Source organism: Equus przewalskii, chromosome 8 (genome assembly GCF_037783145.1).
Source record: "Equus przewalskii isolate Varuska chromosome 8, EquPr2, whole genome shotgun sequence".
NCBI classification, from domain to species: domain Eukaryota; kingdom Metazoa; phylum Chordata; class Mammalia; order Perissodactyla; family Equidae; genus Equus; species Equus przewalskii.
This window is the reverse complement of record NC_091838.1, coordinates 84,516,258-84,539,010: the sequence shown is the minus strand read 5'-3', so window position 1 is coordinate 84,539,010 and position 22,753 is coordinate 84,516,258. Positions and strand designations below refer to the sequence as shown.

Sequence of the window (22,753 nt, the reverse complement as noted above, 5' to 3'; positions counted from 1 at the left end):
TGGGTGGGGTTGGCACCTCCTAGGTGCAACCTGGGTGGGCTGATACCCCCATTGTCATTCCAGAAGAGCATCCGGCCCCAGGTGGTGACAACCTTTGAACTTCCTGGCTGCTATGACATGTGGACGGTCATCGCCCCTGTACGGAAGGAGCAGGTAGGAACATCTGGGCTGTCAGGGAGGCCCCAAGGGGGCGGATGACCCCTCACTGCCCTCCCTGCGGACTGTGTGGGGGCTGCCTGGAGGCAGCTGGGCCCGGGACAGGGCTCTGCTGTGCCGGTTGAGGCACTGCATCTGCTGGCTTGCGCTGACTTGGCCGTGGGGTCTGTCCGGGTTGAGAGTCTCCCCTTGTCTCCAAGCATGCCTGGCTGGGCAGTGGGCTTCCTGCTCTTTTTGCCTTCACAGGAGGAGACCCCCAAGGGTGAGGGGACAGAGCAGGAGCCCAGCGCTCCTGAAGCAGATGATGACGGGCGAAGACATGGGTTCCTTATTCTGAGCCGGGAAGACTCCACTATGGTGAGGGGTGGGGGTCTGGCAGTGTGGGGCAGGGTTCCCCCAGGTGAGGAGTGCACCTCACCCACTGTTGCCCACAGATCCTGCAGACGGGGCAGGAAATCATGGAGCTGGACACCAGTGGCTTTGCCACGCAGGGCCCCACAGTCTTTGCTGGCAATATCGGTGACAATCGCTACATCGTGCAAGTGTCGCCGCTCGGCATCCGCCTGTTGGAAGGAGGTGGGCTGGGCGGGAGAGCCGGTGTCCGCGGGTGGTACATGCTGATTACCCTGTGCTGACCGTCCTGTGCCCTCAGTGAACCAGCTGCACTTCATCCCCGTGGACCTGGGTTCCCCCATCGTGCAGTGTGCTGTGGCCGACCCCTACGTGGTTATCATGAGTGCTGAGGGCCATGTCACCATGTTCCTGCTCAAGAGCGACTCATATGGGGGCCGCCACCACCGCCTGGCGCTGCACAAACCCCCGCTGCACCACGTAGGCCCCCTCCTCCATCCCTGGGGCCTGGGGTCGTTGTCCGTGCCCACTACTGACCCCTGCCCCCGTCCCTGCAGCAGTCCAAGGTGATCACGCTCTGCGTGTACCGTGATGTCAGCGGCATGTTCACCACCGAGAGCCGCCTGGGAGGGGCCCGCGATGAGCTGGGGGGCCGCAGTGGCTTGGAGGCGGAGGGCCAGGGCTCGGAGACCAGGTGCGTGGAGGGCCGGGGTGCAGGCCAGGGCTGGGCTTCTGCGGCAGGCTGCCTGTGACGAGTCTGCCGGCCCCCAGCCCCACAGTGGATGATGAGGAGGAGATGCTGTACGGGGACTCGGGCTCCCTCTTCAGCCCCAGCAAGGAGGAGGCCCGCAGGAGCAGCCAGCCCCCCGCAGACCGGGACCCCACCCCCTTCCGGGCCGACCCCACCCACTGGTGTCTGCTGGTGCGGGAGAACGGAACCATGGAGGTGGGTGGCGCCCTGTGCCCAGCGCAGCTTCCTGCCCCCAACCCCACCTGCCCCTGCTAACCCCACTCCCCCCACAGATCTACCAGCTCCCTGACTGGCGGCTGGTGTTCTTGGTGAAGAACTTTCCCGTGGGGCAGCGGGTCCTGGTAGACAGTTCCTTCGGTCAGCCGACCACACAGGGCGAGGCCCGAAAGGAGGAGGCCACGCGCCAGGGCGAGCTGCCCCTCGTCAAGGAGGTGCTGCTGGTGGCACTGGGGAGCCGCCAGAGCAGGCCTTACCTGCTGGTGAGCACAGGCCAGTGGCCACCCCTCACTGACCCCTCCCTGCCCCCCGTGGCCACACACTGCAGCCACCTCCCTGACGACCCCACGCTGCCCCCCAGGTGCACGTGGACCAGGAGCTGCTCATCTACGAGGCCTTCCCCCACGACTCGCAGCTCGGCCAGGGGAACCTCAAAGTCCGCTTTAAGAAGGTGCCGGGGCCGGGCCGGGCCGAGCCGAGCTGGGCGGGGCTGAGGGAGGGGCAGGGGAGAATCTGGCCCTGACGGCAGCCCCTGCCCCAGGTCCCCCACAACATCAACTTCCGTGAGAAGAAGCCAAAGCCGTCCAAGAAGAAGGCAGAAGGCGGCGGCGCCGAGGAGGGTGTTGGGGCCCGCGGCCGCGTGGCGCGGTTCCGCTACTTTGAGGACATTTATGGCTACTCGGGGGTAGGCTGGTGGCTTGACGGGAGTCCAGAGGGGGGCAGATGGGGCCTGTTCCCAGCAGCCTCTTCATGGTGCCCTCCCCCAGGTATTCATCTGTGGCCCCTCACCCCACTGGCTCCTGGTGACCGGCCGAGGGGCCCTGCGGCTGCACCCCATGGGCATTGATGGCCCCATTGACTCCTTTGCTCCATTCCACAATGTTAACTGCCCCCGAGGCTTCCTGTACTTCAACAGACAGGTAGGGAGGCCCCAGGGCTGGTGGAGCCTCACGTGGCCCCAGCCTGGTTCCCTCTGACACTTGTCAGTGCTGCCGGAGGCAGGACCAGGTGCTGGGGCCCCGGATGGGAGGCCTTCGATGGCTGGGGACAGGGGGAACCCTGGGCTGCACGTAGAGGATTGGGGGTAAATAGAGGGTAGGGGGGTCAAGGCCAAGGAGGTGAAACCTGGGGCTTCACACTGGGGGGAGGTTTGAGGACGGGGCAGTTGGGAGTGGAGGCTGCAGCCCACCAGGGCACCTGCCTGGACAGCTGGGGTCCAGTGACTGCTCTGTGGGCTTCAACTCCAGCTCTGCCCCTTAGGCACTGTGTGACTCTAGGTGAGGCTCTCACCTGATCTGAGCCTCAATTTTCTCTTCCTTGACATCAAGATAAGAGCAGTGACCCCCTGGGCCACTCTGAGGACTCAGTGATGGTGTGGCAAGTGCTTTGCAGGTGCTCACGCCCTTAGGACTACAGGTGAAGGAGATCACTCTGGGCTCTGGCAGGGGCTCCCTTGCCTGTTTGTCAGAGCCTGGTGTGGCCCGTGTGTGGGCAGCCGTTTGCCTGCAGCTCCCAACGCCATCCAGGCCTGGCCCTGCCTTGCCCTGGCCCAGACCACAGCTGTGGCCAGCGTCCCAGCCCTGGGCGAGCCTGGGAGAAGGGCCCGGAAGCCCACAAAGCACAGGATAGCAAGCTGCGGCCTCTCTCAGGCCTCACGTGGACACAACAGCCCCTTGCCCACCCCACTCCAACAGAGCTGAGAGCTCATCCCAGGGAGCCCTTGGAGGCCTGGGTCACCTGTCTTCCCTGATGCCAGGCCTCACTGAGCCCCTCCCCCCTGCCCCTAGGGCGAGCTGAGGATCAGCGTCCTGCCTGCCTACTTGTCCTACGATGCCCCGTGGCCTGTCAGGAAGATCCCCCTGCGCTGTACAGCCCACTATGTGGCTTACCACGTGGAGTCCAAGGTCTGACCCCTCCACCAAGGCCGGGGCCCTTCTGGGCCTGGCCTCTGGCATGTGACACCCTCCACTCCCCCAGGTGTATGCTGTCGCCACCAGCACCAACACACCATGCACGCGCATCCCGCGCATGACGGGCGAGGAGAAGGAGTTTGAGACCATCGAGAGAGGTGCGAGACGCCCAGAGCTGGGCCTGTTCTTGGGGCTCCCCCACCCTGACTGTCACCCCTTTGTCCCTGCAGATGACCGGTACATCCACCCCCAGCAGGAGGCCTTCTCCATCCAGCTCATCTCCCCAGTCAGCTGGGAAGCCATCCCCAACGCCAGGTGAGGTTGTGCCTGGGCGGGGGCTGGCAGCTGGCCCAGGGTTGTATCCTGACCCAGCCTCATGCAGGATCGAGCTGGAGGAGTGGGAACATGTGACGTGCATGAAGACAGTGTCGCTGCGCAGTGAGGAGACCGTGTCAGGCCTCAAGGGCTACGTGGCCGCTGGGACTTGCCTCATGCAGGGGGAGGAGGTCACGTGCCGCGGGCGGGTAAGGGGCTGGGGGTGGTGGCAGGCAGTGCCCAGCATCCCCTGTGCTGTCCCCACATTTCGCTCCCCACCCCTGGCAGATTCTGATCATGGACGTGATTGAGGTGGTGCCCGAGCCTGGCCAGCCCCTGACCAAGAACAAGTTCAAGGTCCTGTATGAGAAGGAACAGAAGGGCCCCGTGACTGCGCTGTGCCATTGCAATGGCCACCTGGTGTCGGCCATTGGCCAGAAGGTGTGCCCCTGCTCCCCCCGCCCTGCCCTGCGTCAGCCTGCTGCCCACCACTCACTGCCCACCCCCTCCCCCTAGATCTTCCTGTGGAGCCTACGGGCCAGTGAGCTGACGGGCATGGCTTTCATCGACACCCAGCTCTACATCCACCAGATGATCAGCGTCAAGAACTTCATCCTGGCTGCGGACGTCATGAAGAGCATCTCACTGCTGCGCTACCAGGAGGAGAGCAAGACGCTGAGCCTCGTGTCCCGGGTACCCGGAGGGGCCTGAGCGGTGTGTGTGGCGTGGGTGCTGGCTCCAGGGCTGACCCTGAAGTCCCTTCCCTCCCTCTCCCCAGGATGCCAAACCCCTAGAAGTGTACAGCGTGGACTTCATGGTGGACAACGCCCAGCTGGGCTTCCTGGGTGAGTGCAAGGTCTGAGGGCTAGGGTGCCTGAGACTTTGGGGATGGCTGGGGCTGACTCTGGGCTCTGTTCCCCAGTGTCTGACCGCGACCGCAACCTCATGGTGTACATGTACCTGCCGGAAGGTGAGTGCTCCCTCCTCCCCTCTGCTGGGCGGGAGGCTGGGCGGGCAGTGACCTGAGGTCCCTCTGGCCCAGCCAAGGAGAGCTTCGGGGGTATGCGCCTGCTGCGCCGGGCGGACTTCCATGTGGGTGCCCACGTGAACACCTTCTGGAGGACTCCATGCCGGGGGGCTGCCGAGGGGCCCAGCAAGAAGTCAGTTGTGTGGGAGAACAAGCACATCACGTGGTTCGGTGAGTGCCAGGGAGGATGGGGCCAGGGAGGAACAGGCCGGGGTGTGGTGAGGGGTCGGTCAGGCTCACACTGTTCCCCACAGCCACACTGGACGGCGGCATTGGGCTCCTGCTGCCCATGCAGGAGAAGACCTACCGGCGGCTGCTAATGCTGCAGAACGCACTGACCACCATGCTGCCCCACCACGCCGGCCTCAACCCCCGTGCCTTCCGGTGACTGTCCCACCAGTCTGCCACCACCCCTCCTGCTTCCCCCCACCCCTGGTCTATCCTGACTCCCCACTGCCCACACACCTCCCCCAGGATGCTGCACGTGGACCGGCGCATCCTACAGAACGCTGTGCGTAACGTCCTGGATGGGGAGCTGCTCAACCGCTACCTGTACCTGAGCACCATGGAGCGCGGCGAGCTGGCCAAGAAGATCGGCACCACGCCCGACATCGTGAGCCAGCCACAGCCTCACCCTGCCCTCACCCACCCTCAGCCCACCCCGCTCTTACCCCACTCCCTCTCCCCACAGATCCTGGATGACCTGTTGGAAACAGATCGTGTCACCGCCCACTTCTAGACCCTGGACGCTGCCCCCACGCCCCTTTTGTACAAAACATGAGGAAAAAGATTTGTTTGATTTGAGAGGAACATGTGGTCATTGCAGGGCCTCCTGCCTTAGTCGTGGTCAGAGCCCCACAGCCCCCCACTTCAGGACACGGTTGCTTCAATGCCCCAGGTCTTATGGCGTCCACACCTCCAGCCCTGGCCAGCTCCATCGGCCTGAGGCTGGGCGCACTGCTGGCCCTGGGCAGGCTTTGCGGTCTTCCTGCCCTGGGCTCCCTAGGTCTCCAGGAACTCATAGAGCCCCTCGGGCTTCGGCATGAGGCCCAGGTGGACCAGGACTCGAACCAGGAGGGCGGTGAGCCGCATCGACAGGGTCTCCAGCCTGGGGTGGGTGAAGGGGTCGCAGGTTGGTGGGCAGCAGGCCCTGGTCCCCCACCCGCTGGCCCCCTCCTGTCCACTTGCCTCAGGGCCACTTCAAACTTGAACGTCTCCCAGATGACCCTGACCTGGCGAAGGAGCCTGGCACCACAGACCTTCTGGTATGCTGTGCCTCCCACCAAGCGGCTCCAGCCCCTGACCGCACTGCAGGGAGACACAGTCAGCCTGGCCCAGCCCTGCCCGCCCTCCTCACCCCCCAGGCGCCCCACAGCACCCACCTCTTGGCCATGAGGAAGTAGCGGTCGACGGGGGCGCCAAGGGTGGTGTTGATGGCGCGCACAGTGTTGATGTTGCGCAGCACGAGCAGCATGGGCCGAGGCAGCGCCTTGAGCACGCCCATGATGTCCTCGAAGTGCTCCCGCGCCATGTCCTGCATGTAGGCCGCCTCCTCACGGCTCAGTAGGTGCGACCGCCACAGCTGCCCCAGGCGCACAGGCCGCTGCATGAGCACCTCAGAGAACAGGAAGTAGTCTGGGGGTGGGCTGAGCCAGGGCTGTGGGCCCTACATGCCTGTGTACCCGCATGCCCCAGCCTCACCTTGCACCCCAAGTGTGGCTGCGTGCGCCTTCATCGCGGCGTCATCCCTCAGAATGATGGCCCGCCACAGCTGGCACAGGGCTGACCGGTCCCTGTGGGGGCCCAGCAGTGAGCCCAGAGCACCAGGGCAGGAAAGGCCAGCCCCAGGGTGAGCACCCACCCCAGACCCTGGGTTCCCAGCTTACTTCTCATCCAGGAATTGATACAGCCCGTGGTCCAGCAGCACCAGCTGTGCCTTCCCATCCGGGCCTTTCCGCACCAGAACTGGGTACATGGCACTCAGGGTTATATCACCACTCCCCCAGTTCCCACCCCTGACCTCCACCCCCTGGGGCTTTTCCTACCATTGCCAGGGTGGGGGTCAGAGTGGATAAAGCCCGTGTAAAATATCTGCTCAGCAAAAGCCTGGATCAACTTCTCTGCTATCTGAGGAGCGAACAGGACCACGCTGCATCACCCTGTGCACACGGCCCACTCACCTCTCCCTCGTCCCCATGCCCCGTGCACATGGCCCACTCACATCCTGCACTGCGAGCCCCATAGTCTTGATGGCCTCCACATCGTTGACCTTGCAGCCCTCACAGAATTCAGCAGTAAGCACGCGCTGGGAGAGAGCAAGAGGCTGAACTTAGCAGGCCTGGGCAGCCCTACCCAGGAGGGGGCCCAGCCCACCTTGCTGGACGTGTCCCAGTGCACACGGGGCACCACGATGTGCCGGAAGTGCTGCAGCTCCCGTGCACAGCGCTCAGCATTTCGGCCCTCGTTCTCGAAGTCCAGTTCCTGGGCCAGCGTCCCCTTCAGGTCCTGGGGGCCACACAGGCAGTCAAGTGTCCAGGTCAGGGGCCAACCCGCCCCCAGTATGTGCAGGATGCTGCTCACTGCAGCCTGCCTGTGGGCAGCGGTTACCTGCAGGACCCAGCTGAAGCCGAAGCTGGGGTGCATGAACTCGATGAGCCGGAGCAGGAGCTCCAGGGTGTGGATGTCCCCGTCAAAGCGGTCCCGCAGGTCAATGTACTGCACCTGTGTGAGGTGAGGGTGCAGGGAGGGCCTGCAGCCGCTGCCACGGCCTGAGCCCACTGCAGTGCCAGGCAGGCCCCCCACGTACCTTCACGGCCACGGCAGTGCCGTCATGCAGCTTGGCTCGGTGTACCTGGGCCAGGCTCGCAGCGGCAATCGGCTGGTAGTCGAACTCCTGGAACAGCTTGTGGGGTGGGGCCTGGAAGTCTTCAAGGAACAGCTGGTCCACCTGGCAGGAGAGGGTTCTTGGAGAAGCGTGGGGGCCACTGCCAGAGCCCCCACCTCCCAGCCTCAGCAGGGCTCACCTCCTGGAAGCCACGTGTGAGAGCTCTGTCCTCCAGCACGCGCAGCGTCCTGACGTACTCGGGGGGCAGCAAGTGGTTGAAGGAGCACAGCCCCTGGCCCAGCTTCACGTAGAGGCCACCGTTGCTGATGGCCCCGGCCACCAGCGCATCGGCTGCCCGCTGGTGACACGCAGACATGACCTCCAAATACCCCGGGCTGTTCTGACCACAGGCATAGAGGGAAGGGATGGGGACAGGTGTGTGCCTCCTCAGTCGCCCCGCTTCCTCCAGCCCTCCCCCCACCCCCCTGCAGAGTGCAGACAGGTTCAGCTATGGCCCAGGTGGCGGGGACAAACCTCTTCCACCCCTCGCAGGATGACGTTTGTGCACCACCAGTAGTCCAGGGAGATCTGTAGGCCGATCCTCAGAGACCTGCCAGCAGAGGGCACCTTCAGCCCTGGGCAGGCACTCATCTCAGATCCTGCCCTGTCTGGCCCCGCCCCTGCCAGCCCCTCAGACCACTGTGAGCACGTGGCAGGGGCTGCTGAGTCCCGGTCCAGCCTCCATGCTCTCAGGACAGCACTGACAGCAGGTCAGTCTCGGCCCCTGGTCTGCAGAATGGACAGCCTGCATCCACACCACCCCTCAGTCCCTGCACGCACCCTGATGGGCACCCAGGACAGATGGGAAGGGCCAGAGCTGGGATGGGGTCTCGAGCCCTAACCACCAGGTGTGGTTTCTTTTTCATTCTTCTGTAACACTCATTATAAAAAATTCCACCCAAGACCTGGCACAGCTCTGATGGGATGCCAAGGTGGCACTCTGTTACCAGCTCCCGTCTGCAGATGCGCCCTCACTCCAGGCCCCCCTGCACTCCTGCCTCCTGCGCACTCAGCCACCTCCCCCAGACTGGGCCCTGCCAGCCCTCTGCAGGTGCCCTCCACACACCTGTGGACAGGAGCCCCTAGGGAGTTGAGTCTCAGAGCTGGGACTCAACTGCTCTCCTGGCCAAGAGCATGGCCTGTGCAGTCCTGGAGGTCCAAGCCCCTTCTGGTGTCAGCAGGGGTCCTCACTCCCCACGCCCCAGGCTATGGATGAGCAGCCCTGGGTCTGGAGAGGGAAGGATCCAGGACCAGAATCCAGGCCTCCAGTGTTGCAGACCCCAGACCCTTGGGCCTTCCTGACAGGGGTGTGGCTCCTGCTCCTTAAGACAGCCCTGAGAGGACCTGGGCCACCAGTCCAAGCTGAGCCTCTCCGTCCTGCCTCTCAGCTGTCTCCTGCTCCTCGCCGCCTCCACCTCAGGAGGGACCAGAATGAAAAGGCTGCTGGATTCGGACAGTTTGCTGCCCGGGCCGGGCACATGCTGCTCCCAAGAGTTGTGGAGATCAGGCGTCTTGGAGCAGTGAGGTCGGCCCATGCCTTACACTTGCCAAACTGAGCTCCACAGACTGCGTCTGTCCCACTCACCCCCAGCCTGACACAGGGGACAAACAGTGTCGCCTGAAGAAGGGGGCGCGTGTTGGCCAGGTGAGCAAGGAGCAGGGTTTCTGAGCTCCCTGGGGGCCCAAAGGGGAGGCCTCCCTCCTTCCTGAATAGTTCAGTCCACACAGGGTCTGCCCAGGGGTGGTGGGGTGATGGCAGTGGGGTGAAGGCTGCGCTCAGCGCAACTCGTCGAGTGAGTCACTAAGTCAAGGGCGAGGGCAGCCAGGTTTCTCCCGGTTGGAGGGGGACGGCAATGCGTGTTGGCAATGGGAGGCACCTGTGTGGATGCAGGGCTGACATTTATGACTAGAGACAGGAATGAGCACATGTAAGGGTGAGTGCGCACATGTGCACACAGAAACACCCCTCACTCTAGTCCACAGAAGCAGACACAGCCCGAGGGATGCGAGCACGCCCTGTCATGGTCCCTGAGACCTTTCTCCACCCCTAGGAGCCAGGCTCCCTGGAGAGTAGCAGCTTCTAGGGCTGGGAGAGAACAAGAGGGGCCTGGAGCATCCTGTGTGCCAGAAGGAATAGAATGCTCAAAAGACACGTCAAAAGGATTGAAAAAGTTAACGGTAAAATCTAGGTTCACTGTAGAGCATTTCCAACTCTGCTGTATCTTTGAAGCTTTTTATAATAAAACGTTGGAGATTAAAAAATTTTCAAAAGGGGGGCCGGCCTCGTGGCTGAGTGGTTAAGTTCTGTGCGCTCCGCTTTGGCGGCCTGCGTTCGTGCGTTTGGATGCCGGGTATGGACCTACTCCACTCATCAGCCACACGGTGGAGGCATCCCAGATACGAAATAGAGGAAGACTGGGATGGATGTTACCTCAGGGCTGATCTTCCTCAGGCAAAAAGAGAGCATGTGAGCTCAGGGTGAATCTTCCTCACAAAAAAATAATAAAAATAAAAAAGGGTCACAAAAGCCAGGTTGAAGGGGCTCCCACAAGCCAAACCTGGAACATTCTTAGCAAAAAATGATAGTGACAGCAACAGAGAGCAACCCATGGAATAAAGTACAAACCCACAAGTCCAGACTGACATGAATAAGTGAAGGGATGAATAAATGGGGAGAAATCTCTCCTCACAGTAGTACACGAATCAACAAATGTGGAAGGAATTAGTCGAATTAGAAAACACCATTTGGTGACTATCACAGTAAGAATGAATGCCCAAAGAAATATAGGCAGGAACTAAGCCAGTGGACAGCAGGGATGGGAACGAACACTGACCTAATTCAAGGTACAAGGAAGTCAAGTGGCAAAAGTTAACAGGACAAACGGAAGTCATGTGCCACCCCAGAGATACCAGAGAACACAATTCTGTGCTATTGCTGCCCAAACGCACCAACTTAATCTAACTACGAGTGATCAGACAAACCCAAACTGAGGGACCTTCTAGGAGAGGGGTCACAAGATTTTTCTTTACAAGGTTAGACAGCAAATACTTTAGGCTTTATGGGCCAGGCGGTCTCCACTGCCCTTACAGTGGAAGCAGCCACAGGCTCATGTAAGCGGATGGGCGTGGCTGTGGTTCCAAGAAAGCTTCATTTATTAAACAGGCAGCAGCCATGTCTGGCTATAGTTTGCTGACCTCTTTTGTGCAGTATTACTGGCCTATAAGCCTCCAAATGTGTCAAGGTCATTGTGTAGTGAAGAATTACCTTCACCTGAGGAGAGGTCTGGCCTTTGCCCCAGCTCTTGGCAGATGGCCTCTCAATCTGTGGCATTTTCAGTGACAGCAGTTTTGTGATCCATGATGGGCCCTGACTGTCTGTGCTAACACGGCGCTCTGACAGCCAGAAAGACCACTCGTGTGATTAGAGTTTTGGGGCTCTGAGCCAAGTGGTATCAGCCAAACCAGGGAGGATGGGGGACTGGAGACAGTTCAATTATGAAACTGATGACTCAGTCATTTGTGCCCACGTAATGAAACCCTAACAGAAACTCTGGACACCGAAGCTTGGGGGGCTAATCCAAATGGACTGTCACATCGACGACAGGAGGGTAAGGAGAATGAGGACGTGGAAAGTCTGAGTTTGGGATCCTCCCGGAACGCACCCTGCACATCTCTTCCTTTGGCTGGTGCCCTTTTGCTATAACAGCACCGTAATCGCAAGCATAGCACTTCCTGAGTTCTGTGAGTCGTCCTGGGGAACTATCAAAAACTGAAGGAGTCTGTGGGGACCCCCTAATTTGTAGCGAGTGGTTTGAAGTGACACAGCCTGCTGGGCCCCCAGAACTTGCAGCTGTTGTCAGAAGTCCTAGGCAGATGTGGGGGTCTGGGAGACCAGGCCTGGACCTCAAGTTTAGCTATGAGAGTCGGGGGGCACTGGGGAACTGCTCCAGACTGGGGGAGGTTAGACGTGAACCCTGGACCAGATCCTTGTATTAAAAAGGTTGTTGCTGGGGCACCTGGTTACACACAAATGGGGTCTGAGGGTTACAGGGACATAATGGATGGTTCTTGATTACGGTTATGGAGGAGAATGTCCTTGCTTAGGAAATACACTCAAGATTTCAGGGATAATGGAGCACGTTGACAACTTATTTGCAAATGTTTCAAGAAGAAAAAAGTTCCTTTGTATTATTCTTGCAACTTTTCTGAACATTTGAAATTGTGTCAAAAAAAGAAAAAAAAAAGGCAAAGCCCACAGAGATTTAAAAATTAAAATTAAATAAGGACGAAGGAAGCCAGGGCCCTGATGCAAACCTTCCGCCACCCCATCTCTGAGTGCCTGGGCACACAGGACGTGTTCTGATCTCCGCTCTCGTGCAACAGAACAAGCCGCCAGCTCCGCGTGGTGAGCTGGTCCTGACTTACTCCCCACTGTGCTCCTTCCTGGGCCCCCATTACCCAGGACATGCTGTGTGGCCCTGCGGTCACCCTGTACCCAGCCAGGGATGCTCCATCAGGCTTGTCCGTCCTGGCAACTGTTAGGACTTCGAGCTGACAAGAACGTGCAGACTGTTGGGAGAACAGTAGTTCTAGCTCCTTTCCCTCCAATCCCAGCTCAGCCTCTTAAAGCAAGCTGTGAAAATTAACTTTCCCAGGAGGGAAGCAGAGAAGGCAGGCAGGCCAAGCCTGCTGCTGGGGTATCTAACACGGGAAACAGCAGAAAGTGAGACAAGCCAATACTTGTCAAGTGTGCATTTCACAACCAGGTTGCATAGGCACAGTCCCCACAAGTCTTGCACAGTCCTACACAGTGGAGGGTCACGGAAAAGACAGAGCCGACTCCAGGCTCTGCCCTCATCCACCTCAGGGGTATGGAGACTGGACAACCTTGCAGGACACAGAGGCCACTGCCCAGAACCTGCCCCGAGGGCAACCAGGAGTTCCAGGCAAGCCCATCAACTGAACACCCTGGGAGCCAGAGCAGGGGCGCCACTGCCACCAGTGAGCTGAGAAGTCATGTGCTTGTTTCGTCCACAAGGCAGGAAGGGGTCAAGCATTCAGTCACCTGCCCACCTAGGGCCGCCACTGGCGTAAATCTTAATGAAGCTTCTGGTTGAGAGTCTGAAGGCCTTTGCAGGCCTAACCCTTCCTTTGAGAAACTGACCTAGGCCAAGAGGGAGCAGGTGCCCGGAGCCAGTGGAGTGGGGCACCCACCCCCGCAGCCTCCTTAACTGAGGTCTCATGTATGTGCACTTCCCAGCCCAACAGTGGGTCTGGGTAAATTGAGGCTTCATCAATGCCAAGAGCTGGTTCTCAGAACTTTGTGGCTGTAGGAGTTCCTGGGTCTGACCAGAGCAGGGATGCCGACCCACGCTGCTCCAAGAGGAAGATCACCCCTGCCCCCCAGAATCCTGCACTGGGAGACAAAGGAGTATGAAAAGCGCCTTTAGTTTAAGGCAGCCTTGATGTTAATATGCAGACATCACCCACCCCTAGTCCAGCCCACTGGGAGGGAAGGTGAGATGGCAGCCCTTCCCTCTTAGCCCTAAACCTCTCTGTCTGGATGCCAACCCTCCTTGCGGGGCAAGAGGGAAGATGAGGAGGAGGAGGCAGCTGCTTGTCTGCCCACCAGCAGAAGTCTGAGGTGGGGGAGGTACTGGCTCACCTCCCCTGCCCTTCACAGGTCAAGGCAGATGTCAAGGGTCTGTGGAGGCTGTGGCCAGTATGGACGGCTCTTCTGCACTATGCCCGTGTGGACCCTGCGATGCTCGGCTGCCCCACCGGGCAGCACAAGGATGCCTGGAAGGTAGCTTGAAAGTTCCCAGCAAAACCCTGCAGCCCCTCCCAGGCCCCTCGAGGCCCCATGTGTCTGAGAGACAGGACTCAGCAGGGGAGAAAGCCACGCCACACCACCCGGACCCTCCTACCTGCTGAAGCGCCCGACACCGTCTACCACGAGCCGCATCCGCCTCTTCTCCTGCGGCTCTGCCATGAAGTAGCGGACTCCCAGGAGCAGGGGCACCCCCACCGCCGTGGCAGAAAGCGCCTTCTTCCACAGGGGCTGGGGTCTCAAGGACCTGGTGGAGACAGTTGTACAGCCAGGTTAGTTCCCATCTGTGCCCCCCACCTGGCCTGGGTTCTGCAGGATTTGCTCCCTTGAGCTTGCACAGCACTCACGGCCAAAGCCTGGCCAACCCCACGGATGCTGCAGCTGCGTCAGGAGCCTCTGCAGGTGACATCAGTTCCAGGCACATGTGTGGTCAGCATAGTGCTCTCTGACCACCGTGTCCAAGTCGCCTTGCCTGAGCCCCACAGACACCCCAGACACCAGACTCCAAGGGGCCAGTGGATGCAGAAACTGGCTCCTCAGCTACATGGGAAGCAGCTCAAGGACAGGGCTGGGATCCTCATGGGACCAGGGCCACCTATACTATACAGGGTTACAACCACCGTCCACCTCGCTGACGGCCCAACTGGACTACAAGTGTCAAGAGAGCAGAGCCCGGGTAAGACATAGATAACACACACTGAATAAGGTGAGAGCTCAAGACAAGGAGTCCAGTAGGAGCCCCACACATGCTGAACCCAGTGGGAGCTGAATCCAGCAGGCGCCCCAGCATCCAGTCACGTGTCTGCGCCCTGGTCGGCAAGCAGTGAGGGAGCACCTGGGCGACTCCCGGCCCGCGGCTCTGCCAGGCCTGAGCCTCGCTCCAGCCGCCTCCCCCATCACTACCGCCCCATCCTGCCCACTGCCTGCAGGCCTTGGGCCCTCCTCCCTGCGTTGCTTGCTGCTCCTACCCCGTTTTGGCCCCACATGCAGCAGTCCCACCCTCCTGCACTCTGAACCCATCACTGTCTTCTTGGGAGTGCACGGCTCCAGCTGCCATCTGCTCACGATGGTGCTGTCAGGGGGTCCCGCCCCTGAAACTCCAGTCCCAGGTCAGAACCCTGGCGGTCGTGGATCCCAGCGCACCGCACTGAGAAGCGAACGCATCCTGTCTTGAGGGTGGGGGTTCAGAGAAGGTCCAGCCTGGGGCCTCAGAGCAGAGGTCATCCATGCCTGCCTGCTGAGAAGCACACGCCCGGAAGGGTGCCTGTGGCTGTGGAGAACTCACCACCTTGCAGGCGAGACCCAGAGGTTTCTCCTGAAGAAGGCAGCAGGGGACGGCCAGGGCTTCAGCCCGCTCTGCAGCAGAGCAGAGTGGAAGTGGCAAAGTTGTGACTGCAAAGTGAGCAAACAGCAGGGGTCAGACGAGGCAAGAACACACCTTCTGCTCCCCGGCATCCACAAAGGCATGCATCTGAGGGGCAAGCTGCACCTCTCGCCACCCTCCGCCCAAATACGTCATCAAAGAAGGTCAGTGCTTCCCGCAGCCCATGCGTGGGGCCAGGCCCACAGGTCTGACTCAGCAATGCAAGACAATTCCACCTGTTGAGAGCAAGGTTGAGGTCAAAGTGTCACATAAGAGAAGGCTACACACAGTTTGCACCAGGAGCTTCTGCCTCAGACACACCTCAACAGGCCATTAGAACTACCCTGCCTTTGAATGTCCCCTTGGTCCCTGCCCCTGCCACTCTACTGGGACCCTATCCTTTACTATTTCCTGCTGCTGAGACCACTGCTCAGCAGCCTCGGAAAGGCACTCTGCGTTTCCAAAGAGAATGTCAGAATGCTTAATCACACATTCAGAAAGAAGATGTCAGACGCTAAGGTGGAAGAACGGGTGCAGGAAAGACACCCCTCGTGCAGGCGGTTGTTCTCAAAGCAAATGAAGGCACAGGAACTTCGACACACTAAGACCCTAGAGGTGGAGCCCGGGAAAGCTTCTGCCTGGAGACGCGGGGGGAAGGCCGAGCGGACGACGTGCCACAGCCAGCAGGACCTGAGAAGCAAAGTACCAGAGTGACTCCGCACAGTGTGCTGCCCTATCTTAGCGACCAGGGCAATGTCACAGCTCTCCCGAGCAAACTGGCAACCTCGGTCTCCCAATCCTATTTGAATTATGAGGTCTTACGAGCTCCTCAAGCACAAATTCCCCAACCATAAATGCTTAGTTTTTAGAGAAAAAAGATTGTGCCTAGTAAGTCATAACCCGCGGCACTGATGTTAACGTTATTCTTGTGAACACCGGGTCAAATAAGGACCTGACTTTCCAATCACTTTCTGGCCAAAGTGTGCAGCCCTGAAGACAATTTCAAGGACTCCAAAACAACGCAAAGGTCAGAGGAAAAGGTCCATGACCTATTGTCCCAAGAGGAGAACAAGGGCTGACAGTAAACCTCTGCTCAGCAAGGCCACACACAGCGAGTACAGATCCTCAAGGAAAACCATCCAGAGGCAAGAGAGGCAGCCACAGGCAGACAGGAGGTGGGGGCCAGCAGCAGGCAGAGACCCAGGGGTCCACAGCTCCAGCCTCCTGTGCAAGAGGAGCCACCCACCCTGCTGCCCTGCTGGTCCACACACCTGACCTGGCCACAGTAGAAGAGGAGGCCGGTGAACAGGCACCTGTGACCACAGGTGGTGGACAGCGGCTCAGAACATTAGTCAGCGCCTGCAGGATGGCTCGTTCCAGGCCGAGATCCCGACTACCTCCCACCTTACATCACACAAGGGTTTGTGACAACAAGCAGCTGTGCCAGGAGGGCTCAGCCCTGCCTGCCCCTCCCCCAGAGGTAACTCTGCCCAAGCTCTGTCCAGACCCTGCCTGTTCTCTGCGAGGAGGTCTCCAGACTCTGCCCTGCACTCCTCACCCAATTCCACATCTCCTACCATACACGCCCAGCAAGCAACCCTGCCTGCGAGGACCAGGGGCTGGTGGTTTCTGTGTGTGACCAGGGACCACATATAGAGGCAGACAGAGCCACAGGGCCACCAGGACAGCACGGGGCTTGAGGGAGGGAGGGATCCTGCGACCTGGCAGCAAGCAGGACTTCCACGTGGACGCTGGGGAGGGTCTTCTAGGCAGAGGGCATGGCATCAGTGAAGGCCTGAACCCAGGAGAGCACAGGGCGTTTCCGAGCAGGAGCCAGGCCTGTGTGGCTAGAGACATAATGTGTGCTCAGGAAGGGGAGTGGTGGCTGCCCCAAAGGAAAAGGTGGGCAGCAAAGTGAGCTGCAGCCAGCCGGGGCCCCGGAGGTTCCCGCGGGGAGGGGTGATGTGTTGTGGAGGTCACTGGGGGGCGGGGGGCAAGTGTCCACTCAGAGGGGGCTGGAGCCCTGGGCAGAGCCATGGCCCAGGGAGGGTGGCTGGGTGACGGAGTTAAGCGGATGCAGGGCAAGCGTGAGGAGCTGAGCAAGATGACCAAGGCTGGCACCTGAGAGCCAGGAGTGCCTCGAGGCCGTCTACACCAGCTGCCTGCTCCTCTGGCCAGTGAGGATTCTGTTGTGACTCTGATCTGGGCAAGACCACAAGCCCACTGAATCAGAACCGACAACAGCTGCCAGCTGCCGGCCACCGGTGCTCAACATTCCTTATCAGTGACCCTGAGAACACTCCAACAAGCAGATCCCGAGCGCGGGACATTCTCCAAACAATGGCCTGGCCCCTTCAGGAAGAAGTCAATAGGACCCATGAGTTGGGAACTACTGGTGCTGGGCATAGTCATTTATCAATTCTCTCTACTTCTGTAAATATTTGCAATTTTTCATAACAAGAAGTTAACAAGTTATGGGGGAAAAAAAGTAGGAGGACTGTTGTAGATTAGGAGGCTAGACAGACCAATGTCAAGTGCAAAGCACGAACCTTGACCAGACCCCAATCGGAAAGGAAGCATTTACAACACACACTTCTGGGACAACAGACAGGTCTGAATATGGACAGCACAGGTTAGGGAGTCACTGTTAGTATTTTAGGCACCATAAATTTACCATGACTACACAAGAGAATGTCCTTGTTTAGGGGATGCATGTTGAAGTGTTTACAGATTATGTGTCAAAATGTCTGTAACTTACTTTCAAATGGTCCAATGACAACACAATATATACCTTCAAATAGAAACAGAAACAAGCAGGGCAAGATATTAATAATGGATAGATCTAGGCAGTGGGTATCTGGATTATTAAATATCTGATACCACTCTGTCAACTTGTCCTTGTATTTAAAGGTTTTCATAATCAGAGGTGGCAAGTATCTGCTACGCTACTCAAAGACACAACCAGGGGCTGGCCCCGTGGCCGAGTGGTTGAGTTCGCGCACTCCGCTGCAGGCGGCCCAGTGTTTCGTTGGTTCGAATCCTGGGCGCGGACATGGCACTGCTCATCCAACCACGCTGAGGCAGCGTCCCACATGCCACAACTAGAAGGACCCACAACTTGGAATATACAACTATGTACCAGGGGGCTTTGGGGAGAAAAAGGAAAAAAAAAATAAAATCTTAAGAAAAAAAAAAAGACACAACCAGAAAGGTGGCATTTCAGAGATGAGGCAGCGAGGGCAGGGCAGGGGCCTCATCTGGAGCGGTCCTGTGCCAGGACATCTGGTTCTGTCTAGAGACACTCTCAGTTGTCACAGCTTGGGGGAAGGGGTGCTCCTGGCATCGAGTGGACAGAGGCGAGGGACGCTGCTCAACATGTCAGTGCCCAGGACAACCCCACCCCGGAGACTCAGGTAGAGCAGAGGCTGAGAAAGCGGGGCAGACTCTGGACCCAGACTTCTCAGGCTGGAACTGGAATCTGGGCTCCAGCACTTACCAGCCACGCAGCATGGGTCAGTTATCTCCCTCTCTGGGCCTCAGTTTCCCTGTCTATAAATCAGGTACCGCTGCACTGTTAAAGTCCAGAGCAGGTGAACTGACATTTGCAAAGCCATTGGCGCGGTGCCCGCCCACACAAGCACTGTGGAGTGTGTGCAGAGGTGCATGCTGGGGTCACCCTGGGGTCAAGGAGCCACTAGTCTCCCCCAGGCCCTCCTCCTCCTCACTGTGCCAAGCCGTCTGCTGGTCCCCAATGCCCTTACCCTCCTCCCAACAACTTGCCCCCTACTTTCAGCAGCGTTGAAAGGGCAGCAAAGTAGGGTTTGCTGCAAAGTTGCAACGGGGCTCACTGACTCAGAAGCTGCACCACTGCAGGGAACAAGGAACAAGGCCAAGGCTGACAGACAATAATTATTTTGTATCGTTAGCATCCAGAAGGAAAGGAAAGATCCACGACTTAGGAGTAGAGTACAGGGCCTCACGATTCAGAGGCTGTGCGCGCCAACGCTGAAGCGAGGGCTGGCAGGGAACATAACATGCTCGGGACCAAGCACAGCTGCCCCAAGACTACGGGCTGAACCAGCCTCTCACGACTCCCCGGATACCCATGAGGGCTGAGCAGGAGGGAGCCACACATGTGCTCCGGGTATGTCTGACTTAGAGACGGCAGAAGACTGCGAGTGAGGAGGGCGCCCCTGAGAGAGGGCTCGCCACCTGGAGAAGGCCCACGGTCCCTTAGGGAGACCCGGAGGGGTGCACAGTGAGGACGCACCCCCAAAGGAGAGGTGTATGCAGCCCAGCCCTGGCCAGGCACCAACCAGTAGTGGCCCCTGAGGTTTTCTGGTGGCCCCAGTGTAACGGCACAGAACGTACGGACGGTGCATAACGCAAAGCACCCTTGCGCTGATGGGGTGCCGCGGAGCAAGGCAGAACCCCCCGAGTGCAGAGCCCCTGCTGGACAGGCCTGGGCTGCACGTCCCTCCACCCCTCACCCTGTACCTGGCTGCTGCCCTTCTCCGACACCTTTCGTCTGCAAACAGGAGGTAACAGTGTCCACCTGCAAGGCTGGAAAGGTGAGAGGTGGTGGAAATACAGGACCTCCCCCAGGGCCCACACATGACAGGTACTCAACAAAAGGTGGGCATTACCTACAGCGGCGACTGCCACACTTACTTTCTCACGTGATCCACAGCTAAAACTCCTGGCAAAGCTGGGAGTGGAACCCGAGTCTAACTGCTTCCGCGGTTGACACTGAATTGAGACAAACGGTGGCTAAGCACAGAACATTCCCAAACTGGCGTGCAGTGAAATCCCTCAAGGTGGAGGGTCTGACAGCCACAGAGCAGAGCACATTGTCCCCGAGAGCCATTGATAAGCAAGGGTTTCATGAGAAAAAGTCAAGTTATCTAACAAATAACTGTAAACATCATCTTCATGTCAAAACATACGGTTCTTTTACAGAGGAGAATGCTAAATCTCAATTATTTTACACTACAGCATGAGAACCTGGCTGCGCCCCCAGCCTCCTGACAACTGCCCACCACTGTCAGGAGCTCTGCTGGGGAAGCTGAGGACCAGAGTCCACAGCCTCTGGGCACCTGGTCGACACAGTGCCAAGTACTCCGTGTACAGAGGCTCAGACCGGGTGAGGCCAGAGAAGTAACAGCTGGCTCCTGACCACAGTCCCTAGTAAGAGTTCTCTGCTGTTTTCTTAGGAACCGCCATTGCAGTCGGAGCTCCAGCTGCATCTCATTCCCCGACTCATCTCCCAGCACTGAATCCTCACTCACGCTCCCTGGCAAAGATCTCTCTGGTAGATCCTGGACACCCCAAGCAGAGCCAGGCCCAGGCTTGTTCTCCAGGCTGCTGTCCTGTCTGGGATGCCCTTCGCCCCAACCGGATTCGCACCACTCCTGTCTCGCCACACTCCCCTCACTCCTGCACCTTGTATATACCTCTCTCAACGTCCTGGTCCCACAGGCGTGTGACTGCTAGTTTACGGTCTGTCTCCCCCCCAGACTGAGTAAGGCCCTCCTCTCAATCACCTCTGTACTTCTAGGATCCAGCACGGTGCTTTGCTAGGTGAGGTAGAAACTTCATGAATGCTTGCTGAATTGAGACAAATGGTGGCTAAGCACAGAAAAACCAGGACCCCCCATGGCCCAAGTGAAAGTGCAAGCTGAGCAAGGGGCAAAGGCTACAGTCAGGCAAGAGATGGCAGCAGCCTGGCTCGGAACAGGACTCCAAGGAGGAGGCCACAGAACCCCGATCAGGGCCCACAGGGCTGTTCAAGTGCCTGGTTCCTTCCAGTCTGGGATGTTCAGTGCTCCCCAAACTATCCCCATCACACAGGAGACATCCCCAAAGCCCAAAGAGGTCACATGGCTATAAATGTGAGGCAGAGTCTGCAGCCAGACCTTCCAGGAAATAGTCCAGGGCAATTTCCACCACATCACATATAACCCAAACCACACCCAAGGCTTCAGCACCAGAGCATGCTGGGAAACAGGTACAGAGAGAAGCCGGTCCCCAGGATATTCTCCCGCACACCAGTGCCTTCGCGCCAGGGTGACCACACACCCTGGCTTGCCTGGGACCGTCCTGGTCTACACTTGTTGTCCCAGCACTCCTCTCACTCCCAAAGCCTTCCAGTCTGGACAAGATGAGACGCGCCTCCCCTAGCGCAGCCTCTCAGGCTTTCTCAGTGTGTGCACAGTCTGTCTGCAGACACAGAGCGTTCATCTGCAACTCAGCTAACAACCTATAAAGTAGCAAACAAGAGCTCCGAGTAACACTCAGATATTACAACGCTCACAAAATCTGTGTGTACTTTAAGACAGAACCATGAGTGCACGTGCTCACGTTTTAGGGACAAGCTGAGTTGTGTGTTTTTCTAACACCCTGTGGATTAGAGACAGATTAGAAGGGAGACAAAAAGTCACTGTGCATGGACAAACCACGCAAAGCAGTAAGAAGCAACTGCTGAGTCTCATGACGAGACCTGAAACAGAAAAAGTACAAAGAGGTGACAAGAACCAGGGCAGTTTAATGACAGGGCCAGCAGCCCCACGCACCTCAGCAGGAAAGGAGACCAAGGCACAGAAATGTTCTCATGGTTAGCAAGCGGCAGACTGGGAATCGGGCCCAGGAGCGGTGGTCTGGGGACCATGACTAGGGCGCCCTGCCCCTTTCTGTCCCAAGGGTCTGTGACCCTCTCAACACCAGCCAGGACTCAGAAGCCTACCTGGCCCACTCCACTGACTAGTTATGAGCAGCTCCTAATCAGGGGCTAAAACCTGCCTGTCCACTCCCCAAGTTCTCTGGAGGATGAAGTGACCTCAGTATTCGAAGAAGCTTTATAAACTGTAAAGTGCTGTACTAACGGCCGACCCGGTGGCTCTCTGCCTGACTCTTAGACTAACCCAGCTTCACCATCTCAGCTCAGAGAACGCCCCTGTGCAATGGAGCTGCTCCCTGATAACCACGAGAGTTCGTGGAAATTCGTCTGTACTGTTAATATCTGGATCCACGAGAGGCTTACTAGGAAAACACAAACTCTGCAGAAGACTCCAAGCTGAAAATGCTGATGAACCCCCACCAGCCTCTCTAGCTCGAAACCTATGAGGAAAGGGCTAGATTCTTGGGGAGCGAGTGGGTAGGATCTGGGCCCCTGATGAGGACACCTGGTTTGGAAGGTGCCCATGCTAACTGCAGAGATGCCGCAAAACGGGAGGCCCGACCGGAACACACCACGGGAAAGGCCGCTGCACTCTCAGGATCCAAAGCAGCAGGCGCTGGGAGGGCAGCGAGGGCCAGGCAGAAGTCGAGGGGGGCCTGACAGAGAGGGGCTTCTCGAGACCTGGGGGGCGCGGCCTCCGAGCGGGGCAGCCCACAGAGACGGCCGCGCGTCCACCCCACAAAGCCCTCTGCTCAAAGGCGGGGGCCAGGCGGCGGCTCGGGGCGGTCGGAGGCGGGCCGGTGACCAGGCGAAGGGCCCTCGGGGGAGCAGGTGAAGGGACAGGCGGGGAGGGCCTCCAGCCCGGGTGCCGGCCGTCCGGAGCGCGGGTCTGCGGCAGACGGGCCGGGAGAGGGCGAAGGGGGTCCGTGGCCTGGGGAGCCGGCCCTGGGCAGGGCAGGGGCGGGCGCTCCGAGAGGCCGGCTCGGGGGTAAGGCTCCCACCACGCGAACCCGCTTCCGAGGAGGAGCGGGCTCCGGGGCGCTGGCGGCAGGCCCGCCGCACCCGCACAGGCCGGGGTATCGGAGAGCTGCCCCGACTCCCCCGCGAGCCTGCGGGGGCCGGGCCAGGGGGCGCGGAGCCGCGCGGGCGGGGGCTCACCGGTCGCCACATCCTCCAGCAGCGCTCCGCTCCCGCAGGGCGCACAGCCGCGACCCGCAGCCCAGGAGTCCCTGCGGGAAGAGGCGCAGTGCGCACGCGCGCACGCCCCGGCGGCG

At 59.2% G+C, this 22,753-nt stretch overlaps 2 protein-coding genes across 4 annotated transcripts in view; one reads left to right on the top strand and one right to left on the bottom strand.

Annotated features, from left to right (window-relative positions):
• The window catches only part of CPSF1 (cleavage and polyadenylation specific factor 1), an 18,198-nt gene extending 12,668 nt beyond the window's left edge, over nt 1-5,530 (top strand). For both annotated transcript variants that reach the window (XM_070631293.1, XM_070631295.1), the window contains 22 exons: nt 64-153; nt 403-513; nt 591-732; nt 809-987; nt 1,065-1,201; nt 1,279-1,453; nt 1,531-1,737; nt 1,836-1,925; nt 2,016-2,159; nt 2,242-2,394; nt 3,262-3,378; nt 3,452-3,542; nt 3,615-3,699; nt 3,767-3,908; nt 3,988-4,140; nt 4,216-4,392; nt 4,478-4,544; nt 4,622-4,669; nt 4,742-4,897; nt 4,981-5,110; nt 5,201-5,339; nt 5,418-5,530. In XM_070631293.1, coding sequence (XP_070487394.1) covers nt 64-153; nt 403-513; nt 591-732; nt 809-987; nt 1,065-1,201; nt 1,279-1,453; nt 1,531-1,737; nt 1,836-1,925; nt 2,016-2,159; nt 2,242-2,394; nt 3,262-3,378; nt 3,452-3,542; nt 3,615-3,699; nt 3,767-3,908; nt 3,988-4,140; nt 4,216-4,392; nt 4,478-4,544; nt 4,622-4,669; nt 4,742-4,897; nt 4,981-5,110; nt 5,201-5,339; nt 5,418-5,465 — 2,781 coding nt within the window. In that variant the 3' untranslated portion in view covers nt 5,466-5,530. The remainder of the gene's footprint in view (nt 1-63; nt 154-402; nt 514-590; nt 733-808; nt 988-1,064; nt 1,202-1,278; nt 1,454-1,530; nt 1,738-1,835; nt 1,926-2,015; nt 2,160-2,241; nt 2,395-3,261; nt 3,379-3,451; nt 3,543-3,614; nt 3,700-3,766; nt 3,909-3,987; nt 4,141-4,215; nt 4,393-4,477; nt 4,545-4,621; nt 4,670-4,741; nt 4,898-4,980; nt 5,111-5,200; nt 5,340-5,417) is intronic.
• Nucleotides 5,517-22,753, bottom strand: ADCK5 (aarF domain containing kinase 5). Of its 2 annotated transcripts, none has more exons than XM_070631296.1 (15): nt 22,638-22,753; nt 14,726-14,832; nt 13,538-13,687; nt 8,085-8,160; nt 7,750-7,950; nt 7,533-7,673; nt 7,334-7,447; nt 7,100-7,231; nt 6,948-7,031; nt 6,772-6,853; nt 6,613-6,691; nt 6,428-6,519; nt 6,109-6,361; nt 5,915-6,034; nt 5,517-5,834 (listed from the first exon to the last, which is right to left on the bottom strand). In XM_070631296.1, exons 1-15 carry the CDS (start codon nt 22,647-22,649, stop codon nt 5,729-5,731), a joined length of 1,749 nt encoding a protein of 582 aa, XP_070487397.1. In that variant the 5' UTR covers nt 22,650-22,753; the 3' UTR covers nt 5,517-5,728. The 2 variants fall into 2 exon arrangements, with proteins under 2 accessions (XP_070487397.1, XP_070487398.1); XM_070631297.1 differs by having other exon boundaries at nt 5,517-5,839; nt 5,920-6,034.

Coding starts and splice junctions, on each gene's coding strand:
- ADCK5 (XM_070631296.1), bottom strand. Junction 7,951..8,084: donor TCCTGCGAGGGGTGGAAGAG/GTTTGTCCCCGC, acceptor GCCTGTGGTCAG/AACAGCCCGGGGTATTTGGA. Junction 6,362..6,427: donor AGCCACACTTGGGGTGCAAG/GTGAGGCTGGGG, acceptor GCCCACCCCCAG/ACTACTTCCTGTTCTCTGAG.